This window comes from Coloeus monedula, assembly GCF_965178545.1.
Source record: "Coloeus monedula genome assembly, chromosome: 6".
NCBI lineage: Eukaryota > Metazoa > Chordata > Aves > Passeriformes > Corvidae > Coloeus > Coloeus monedula.
Genome location: NC_138786.1, coordinates 25,829,717 through 25,838,672, shown reverse-complemented (window position 1 = coordinate 25,838,672; position 8,956 = coordinate 25,829,717). Strand labels below are relative to the sequence as shown.

At 54.3% G+C, this 8,956-nt stretch overlaps 2 protein-coding genes across 2 annotated transcripts; both read right to left on the bottom strand.

Annotated features, from left to right (window-relative positions):
• Positions 1 to 208: 208 nt before the first annotated feature.
• On the bottom strand, positions 209 to 829 carry FREY1 (Frey regulator of sperm-oocyte fusion 1; the record flags this gene model as incomplete). Its single annotated transcript, XM_082284287.1, has 3 exons — positions 209 to 370; positions 483 to 550; positions 762 to 829. The coding sequence occupies 3 exons, from the start codon at positions 827 to 829 to the stop codon at positions 234 to 236; spliced, it is 273 nt and encodes a 90-aa protein (XP_082140413.1). The 3' UTR covers positions 209 to 233.
• A 1,154-nt stretch (positions 830 to 1,983) lies between these two features.
• Positions 1,984 to 8,885, bottom strand: PEX16 (peroxisomal biogenesis factor 16; the record flags this gene model as incomplete). The annotated part of the gene is made up of 11 exons (XM_082283619.1): positions 1,984 to 2,486; positions 3,612 to 3,676; positions 3,883 to 4,002; positions 4,289 to 4,361; positions 4,702 to 4,854; positions 5,819 to 5,899; positions 6,394 to 6,500; positions 6,806 to 6,939; positions 8,234 to 8,310; positions 8,550 to 8,585; positions 8,726 to 8,885. The coding sequence occupies 11 exons, from the start codon at positions 8,883 to 8,885 to the stop codon at positions 2,428 to 2,430; spliced, it is 1,065 nt and encodes a 354-aa protein (XP_082139745.1). The 3' UTR covers positions 1,984 to 2,427.
• Between the last annotated feature and the right edge of the window lie 71 nt (positions 8,886 to 8,956).

Sequence of the window (8,956 nt, the reverse complement as noted above, 5' to 3'; positions counted from 1 at the left end):
TGGTTCATGGAGCAGAGCTACTGTGCTGTTTGTTTCCCACTGCAGGGGGTTTGGGCCCTGGCTCCTTCTTTCCCTTGGACTCGAAGAGGAGCTGGAGCTTCTCAGTATTGGTCCAAGAGCCCTGGCTGCAATCCTGGGAGGCCAGAGATCCTATGATGATCCAAAGGGATTTCTGGCAGCTGTTGCTCCAGCCCTCACCTGCTGGGCTGTGGTGGGCACGGGGACACGCTGGCTCACAGGCACACATCCTCATAGTACTCCAGCAAGTCCAGCCCGTCGCGCTTGCTTTTGCCAGCTCTGCGCAGCTCTGCCGGCCGCTCCAGGGCCGCCCGTGTTCTGAAGCGAGGCTGCTTGGGTTTGATGCCGTAATCTGCGGGCACAGCAGAGGCTGGGCTCGGCTGCTCCCAGGGCTAGGGACAACCACCCACTGGAGGGGTGAGTGCATGGAAAGGGGGTTCAGAAGGGCAAGGAGAGCACTGTACCATCCACCAGGCCAAAGTGCTTCTGTGGAAGCTCCAGGGGAGCAGAGAAATCCTCAGGAACTGAGTAGCTGTCCCTACAGAGGAAAACCAGGGCCAGGAGTAAGCCAAGGTCCTACAGCTCTTACTCAGGCTGGCACAAGAGCTCCCATGTGTTGCGTCTTCCACCCAGTCTGGCCAGCTCTTGAGGCCTGGTGCCGCAAGTGCCAGCCCATGTCAGGGGCCCTGGGGTACCTGCAGGTACCGGGGCAGGGAGGAGTAGGAGGGGGGAAGTGCCATCACCTCTGGTGCACAGGCTGTGGGAGGGCAGCCCCCAGCAGCAGGGTGAGCAGCAGCAGGCAGCACAGCATGGCGCACACTGACCGGTTCCACTGGTTCCACAGCAGCGAGGTCACAGAGGAGCCACCCTGGTTGCCCAGGACACCTGCTGGGTGGGGGAGGGGACATGGCCCCTCCCAGGTGATGCTGCTGTCCCTTCCTACCTTGTCCCCTTCAGGTCCTGGGCTGCCTCTGCCCGGGCCCTGCCAGCTGCTGAGCCTTCACTGTGTTGTCCCTCTGTACAGCCACAGCTCCAGGGCTGCCCCTATCCCTCAACACCTGCTTCTGCCTTCCTCTCAAACCCTCCAAAAGCAGGCCCTTGCATCTCGTATCAGTACCACCCTGCCCCAGGAGCCAACACTTCAGCATCATTTTTTGCTGAAAGACTGAGCAAAGGGAGCGTAGTTCCTTGCCCATGGCGTCTCCATGCTGCTGTTACCATGTTGCAGGGCCTTGCCAACTGAGGTGGCAACACAGACCCCTCAAACTGGCAAAGTCCTGTGGTCCCCAACTGTGGTGGCCCATGAGGGATGTGCATGTAGGACTACATTTCCAATGCCAGATGCTGAGGCAGCCTGAGAATCCCTCAGGGATGGTTCAGGTAGGAATGTTCCTGATACCCACTTGGGGCACACATTCTACCCAGACAGCTGCCTGTGGGGCAATGCAGTGCCACCAGCTGACTAACTTTTCATCCTGGCCAAGGGAGCCTCCATAGAAGCTCACTGCAGACTGGTGCCTCAACTGTCCCCCAGTTAGGAGACACAGGCCCCTCCTGGGCCCATTATTAAACATGGCACAGCAGTATTTCCTGAATTAATCACTTCTCTGCCCTTAGCCAAGCCCCCAAGCACTGGCTGGCAGCCATTCTGCAAACCCTTTTAACACACATTAGGTGCTAGGAAAGCAGCCTGCACCCTGCAGCTCTGCATACCCCCAGGGGAACCCCAGGACTCTGGGGACTGAGGCAGGCACTGGGCATTACAGAGGCTATAGTCATCAGCTGAGCAACATTTGGCACCCTGACTGACACAGGACAGAGCAAAAGGCTTCTAAGGAACAGCGTATCCCATGGCAGACAACTGCAAAAGCTGCTCTTTCTGTCAGAGAGAGACCTGCTGGCAACCAGATACAGGGGATCCCATGCAAAGAGGGAGAGGCCCTTCAGCTCAGTTCTCTCCAGGCAGTCAGTTTATTTGACAGACAAACCCGCTCCAAGCAGATGGGCCAGGCACAGCCAACACAAGCATGTTGCAGGTCAACCTCAGCACCTTGACATGTGAGACAATGCTCTCCAAAAAACCACTACACTGCCTGGCTTTATTATAGCGCAGCTGTACAAAAGAAGAAAAATCAAGTGCTTCAAAAAAGAGGTTGCCCCATCACCATCACTGCAGCCGCAGAATGGTCCAGAGAAATAGGTGGCCAGGGTCTCCCCACACATTTAGTGTCCATCATTCAGACCTAGATCTGTTAAAAAAGTCACATACAACCCCCTCCCCACTCTGCAGAACAGGAGCTTCTCATTTATGATTTACCTGAAAATTAGACATTATCAACATCCCTTCCCCAGCCTGCTTGCCCTCCTTAAAAATGTCCAGCCATGATTTTAGAGAGAATAATCATCTCATTAGCCCCAGTTATAGAAATAGATTTTCTGCCAAGCAGGCAAGTACTCCATCAGTGGCCCTGAAACAAGAGAACAGAAGGAACACATGAAGAAATGCAAGAATTTAAAGCTGTGTGTCTATGGGGCATATCCCCACTTCTCATTATGATCCAAACAACCCCAAATCTCCATTTACACAACTCAGATGAACCCAAGAATAGAACAGTTACTTTTGCCAAGATGTGAGGCAACGCTGCAGTGCGGTGCCAGAGATCAGAGCAGGACCAAGAGGGGTGTGAAACATGGTCAGCACGGCCATAGTGTGGGACACCAACCACTCCCTCTGAGCTGACATGTTCAAGCTTCAGTGGGAAAGGGAGTCTACAATGTGCAAGGGGAAAACCCACATGCAGAGAGTCAAGAGGACACTGCTGTGACAGGGAAGAGGGAAGATAACTCAGCAATAGTGAGCAGGTGCAAACACAGAAGCATCTGCTGTAGAGCAAAATTGCTTATGTTGCACAGGGCTTAATGCAGGCTCCAAAGCCTCTCTGAAATCACTAACTGGAGGAAGTGGCTCCTGAGCTAGCCAGCTTTGTGACCTCCCAAAAGAAAGGTCAATCCCATGATGCCAGGCTGATGTAATGTCATCACTGCCATGAATCACTCCACAAAAGGATTCAAATCATCCGGGGAAGAGTGGGGGGAAGTGAAATGGTGGCCTATAATAAAGGGATCCTCTGGTGAAGGACTAGAACACAGACCTGGTTTGGCCCCTTTGATTTACAGTCAGTTTCTGCCTGGTTCAATACTTCCAGGCACCCATTTACCCCTCCCGTCTGCACTGCAGACTAGGGATCAAGGAAAAGAGTTCAGAACAGGGCTGCAAAGTGGGGCCCTGGTGCACCAGCTGAGGTGCAGAAAGGAAGCCCAGGAGAACAGGCCTAGGTGGCAGACACCGAGCTCTGCAGCCTCAGGGCACACAGTGGTTTACTACTGTCCTCAAGCCAGGAAGCAATTAATCTTTTCCTTCAGCATTTAAAAATTACTCAAGCATCAACACTGGGTGCTCTAGTGCTAACCCCTATAGGGACTTCCCAATTCCTTCCCTGGACTGGAAACCAGCTGATAAATGTTCCCAACAGCCCTCATCTTTCTTCACCAGACATATATATATGTGGGATATAAAAGTGGGACCCACTTACGTGTGACGAAGCCAACTCCAGGCACATAATCAGCCAACAAGCGCAGAAGGAGAAGGATCCTGCCCCTAGGAAGGGAGAGAGTATGAACAAGTCCAGCTGGACATCTGCCCCAGCTGTTGAACAGATAAACAGCAATGGCAGCTGTTACACAAGGGCTCAGATTAACCTGGTCATAGGCACCCACACACCTTCAGATCTACTCACCCAGTCCCCTGACGCTATTTCAGTTAAAAGGGAAATTTTCAGCAAAAGCCCAGCAAGGGCCCCTTACTCTGAGTATCGGTCATAGAAAGGAGATCTCAGCAGGTAGTACAGCAGTAGGATGGTTCGTCGCCTCAGCTCCACCCGCTCTCGCCTGTTCAGGTCTTTCAGATCACTCAGCAAGCTCAGACTGGAAGGAAGAGGGCAGAGGAAGCTAAGTCACAGCAACAGCAGCCAGCAGGGAAAAGAAAGTGGGTTTCTAAAGCCCTCCACTCTCAGCTCCACACAGAGCAGACCGCAGCAGCTCAGAACAGAGAGCACTGTAAGCATTGCAGAAGATGTGTCAATCTCCAAGCTAAGGACCAGCCCCAGTGTGTATTTTTCTCAGTAGGGCCAGCCCAGGACTGGGGAACAGGGAAGTGCGATGCCCAGCCACCACCAACCAAGCACCAAGAAAGACTCTTCATCAGACTGACCTCGAGATGTCCAGGATTGCCGAGAGGAGCCAGGGCTTCCATGATCTCTGGCCCCATACTCCTAAACTCAATACTAGGAACACACGGTCAAGGAATTAAAAGATTCCTAACAAGAGGCACACAGAGAAGCAATCTCCTGGGTACCCAAAAAGTTTTGCCAAGTGCAGGCGAATACACCCTAAGGCAGGGCTGGGGGCCCCGGGGAAAAGGGCTGGAGGCCTTGCACCCACCGCTCCAGCAGCTGAGGCCACCCACCGAAGTGTAAGAAAGGGAAGAGTCCCGAGGCCCATGCCCAAGCAGAGCCGCGCAGGGCACAGAGCGGCGAGACGCTGCCCTGCACCTGGGCCGAGCCCGCAGCACCCTCTGCCGGCATCCGCGGGCGGCGGGAGCCCGCACGGAGAAGGGCAGGATACGGTGGAGCAGGGGGCGGGTAATGTAGAGGGATTCTGCGATGGTTTCTTGGAGACCCAGAGGAGTAGGAGGCTGGTTCATCTCTTCCGCCCTTCGGCTCTGCGATTCCTCCCTCTGCTGGGGGGACCCCCAGTGCCGGGACTGCAGGGATGGGGCTGAAACAAGCAGGTCCGGTCACTAACACAAATAAAAGCTTTGTCCCAGCTGGAAACTACATATCACATGACTGCTAGTTCACTCCACGTGGACCTGGAGCCCCTCATCCCCCGCGGCCGGTGGGATGGGGAGAAGAATCAGAAAAAGGTAAAACTCCTGCATTGACACAGAACAGTTTAATAATTGAAATAAAATAAAATAACAACAACAACAACAAAAAAAAAAACCCAATAATGACAACAATGAAAAAGAATATGAGAAAACCCAAGAAACACAACTAATGCACAATACAACTGCTCACCACCTCCAGACAGATGCCCATCCCATTCCCAAACAGCGACGGGCCCCGCCCAGCCAACTCCCCCAGTTTATACACTGGGCAATGATGCTCTATGGTATGGAAGATCCCTTCGGCCAGTTCAGGCCGTCCATCCTGACTATGCTCCCTCCCAGCTTTTGTGCATCTCCTCACTAGCAGAACCCAGGAAACTGAAAAATCCTTGACTTAGAGTAACCCCTGCTTCTCAACAACCTACAACATCAGTGTGTTATCAACATTACTCTCATACTACACCCAAAACTTAGCACTGTACCAGTTACTAGGAAGAAAACTAACTCTATCCCAGACAAAACCAGGACACCTTCCTATCATGTTTCCCTGCTTTCTGCACTGTGAAGGTGTGAAACAGAAAAGCTCGAAGAGGTACTTGTAGGATCCATGCTCCTCAAAGCATAACCCTGATGAAGAGTTGTCTCTGTTGCACGGCTCACATAGGAAACACAATTTAGGTGCTAGCCTTACAGCATGTCTCTGGTTGCTTTCATACCCCCACCCACCCACAGTAGGCCTAGTGAGTGGCAAGATATGCCCCAATACAAGGTTCTACCCTTTACCACACCCATGTCATACATGAAGGCACAGAGCAGGAACAGCTCAGGCTGAAAACAGGCTTGGTTACTTACTGCTCTGGAGTGAGCGCACAACACGGCTGGAACGCCTGCCAACATAGGTCTGATCCTTCCCTGAGGAGCTGTCTTCCATGCCTGCTGAAGAAAACAGCCACAGGGGTCAGGCTTCAAAGCCACATGCTTCACACCCCAGAGCTGGCAGCAGCACCCTCCCCTACGCTGCCACCAAGAAGAGCAGACTGAAAGGCTGATTTAGTGCAAACTGGACAATTCTGCAGGGGCTAACAGTAGGCAGAGGGTGAAAAAGTAAATCTGCCTGACATTGCCCAGGCCTAGGGCCTCTTTCCTCATCATCAGACCAGGGTACGTGCAGCCTGACTCATGGTTCAGCCAGAAATTCCTGGCTTAGTCTTCTCCATCCCCTCCTTCCAAGATAGCAGGACAACCCTGCCACTAAGCTAACTCGTCCTCTGCAAAGGGTGGAAAGTTCAACACAGCTCAGCCTTGAGTACGAACACCTTATGGTTCCATGTGCTGCACAAACCGCTGCTCTGACGAGTAATTCTAGCAGGACAAGACACGTGGCTCAGCAAGGCACCAAGCCAATGATGACACCACCATGGGCTCACCTTGAGGGTGGAGAGGCTGTTGCCTCTCCCTGTTCAGTGGCACAATGGGAGGAGACATCTGGATGCCAGCTTTGTACCACAGCAATAGCAGGAGACGAAGAATGGCTCTGCGAACAGACACATGGAAGTCTTCAATACCAGACTATGGAGTGGGGCTCCTGTTGCACTGGAGAGATGGCTTCCACAGAAGAGGGAAACACTTAGGTCTCCTCAGAGCAACTGGCAAGGTGAAAGTGTTAAGTGCTCCCTTCTGTGGCACAGCATCCAATACACCGTGGGGCTCCAAACTGCCCCAGCCTCAGGGACTGGCAGCTCAGTCCTGTGCGGGATTGTTCCTGGGGTACTATGAAGTGCCCTCCAGGTCCCCTTTCCGAGCGCACTCTGCCCCTTCCCCTCTGCCCACAGCACTTACTTAGCCAGCTGGATGAGGACAATGATGGTCCACCGGCCCATCTCCCCCCACACCCTGGCTGTCCCCATCTCTGCAAAGACCTCCACGCATTCTAGCACACTCAGCCAGGTCAGCAGCTTCTGCTGGGGCAGCGACTGCAAAACACAGAGGGGAGGAGGGGGACAGGATGCAGGTTCTGCTTGGGAGTTAAAGAGGGAAGAAGCACAGCCCAGTCTGGTGGGACCCTCAGAAATAAGCACCAGATGGCCTTGGAAGTCACAGCTCCAGAAACAAAAAGCAGTGTCTTCACTGCAGCTGGAGCCTACACACAAGCCTATTTATCTACCCATTTATCTACCTATTTATCTATCCAAGGAGAAGCAGACTGAGACATTACACTATCACATGGGGTCACTATTCCAAAACCAGGGAGGCCATCACATCTGTGTCTTATATTGCCTCTACCCCAACTGACACAGCAGGATAGCCTCCTGGGCTGTGGCACTGTGCCTGAGCTCCACAGCAAAACTCTCCCCTCCCCCTCATCCCAGAGCTGAGACACAAGACAACCTCTTCTCTGGTTAGAGCTGATGAGGGAGTATGCTTGGGAGTGGAGGGAAGGGGACCCAGAGTCCACAGGCACACCAGAGTGAATGCGTGCTGAACACAGCATCAGTCTAGATTTCAGGCATGAACCCCAAGTCAGTGGGTGCTCTTCTAGTCTAGGTCTCTGCTCTCCACACAGGAACTTACTACTGCTGCCAACCACGGGGTTTAATCCACTGAAAAGCATCAATAAAGACAATACAGCTGAAATTCTCTTCAACTTTAACCACCAGGGAAGCAAGTCTTCTGCATTTCTCTTTGTTACACGCCTGATGCTCCATTCAGGGAGCTGCCTACACCTAACCCACACACTGCGCAGGTTTGTAACAGAAGAGCCTTGTTGGGAAAAAACCAACCTCTTCCCCATTCCCCAAAGGGTCTAATAAGGCTGGGAGCTGGCCTGGGGCTCATGCAAGAGAGACATAGCAGCAAGGTGCTTACCTTTGTCTTACTCAATAGAATATGCAAAGAAAGAGTCTGACAGATGCAATCAGAGCTTCAGTGCTCCAGAGCCACTGCTATGTAAACAGCAATGGTTTATTCATCAACACCTCTACCTAGCTCAAGTTCTGAGCTTCTCAAGAAAGCCTGTGAAGCTTCTGGTGAAAGTCAGGGCCTGATTTCTGTGGTCCAGGGAGTGGTCTGGCCACGCCTCCAAGCCAGGACCTACGGGGCAGGGCTGCTGTTTCGCTTCATTCGGAGGTTGCCTCTGACTTCTCCATACTCGACCGTAAAGAGAGGCCACCGCAAAGACCTGTCAAGTTTCTACAGACACTCCCTGAAAGCTCCTGCAAGGAGGAAAGCATGTGTCCCAAATCCTCCTCCCACACACTCCAGCCTTACCACTGGCAGGCTTTGCTGCAGGTCCTTTCGGAGAATCCAGTCGTTTAACAGCACTAGGAGGTTGGACGCAGAGTACACTGGAAAAAGAAGGGAACACCGCAGAATGGATGCACAGAAAGCAAGCCAAACCGGCCCTGCTGCCTCTGTCCCCGACAGGGGACGAGGGAAGGAGGGCAGCAAGACGTGCAGACTCCTCCCAGGAGCTGCTCGAGAATGCAGCCGGTCATGGACAAAAGCAGCACCCGGAGAGTGGACCCGCATGCACCCGGGCAAGGGCACAGCACGGGCCCCGGCCCCGGCCCCGCTGCCCACCTACCCAGCTCCGACAGCGCGTTCGAGTCCGAGAAGCGACCTGCGAAGAGAAGAGAGCACCTACAGCGAACGCCCGGCACCGGGGGAGCCCCCGCTCCTCGCTGGGCCCGGTGCCCGCACCCCCCCGGCCCAGACCCCAGCCGGAGGGACGAAGGTCTGCCCGCCTCCTCGCTCCCGCACCTGGCAGTAGGTAGGAAAGCCCCCGCACGGTGCCCTCCAGCTGGGCCGTGGCGGCCGGGTGCCGCCTCACGTACTCCTGGTAGCGCTGGCACAGCAGGCGCAGCCGCCACACCAGGCCGGCTCCGCGGGCACGGGCCGGGACTGCTGCTGCTGCCGCCATGGCGCCGCCGCCGCCGCGCTGCTTCCGGGGCCGCCCCCAGCGCGCCCCGCCCCGGCCAGCCGAGCCGGCCC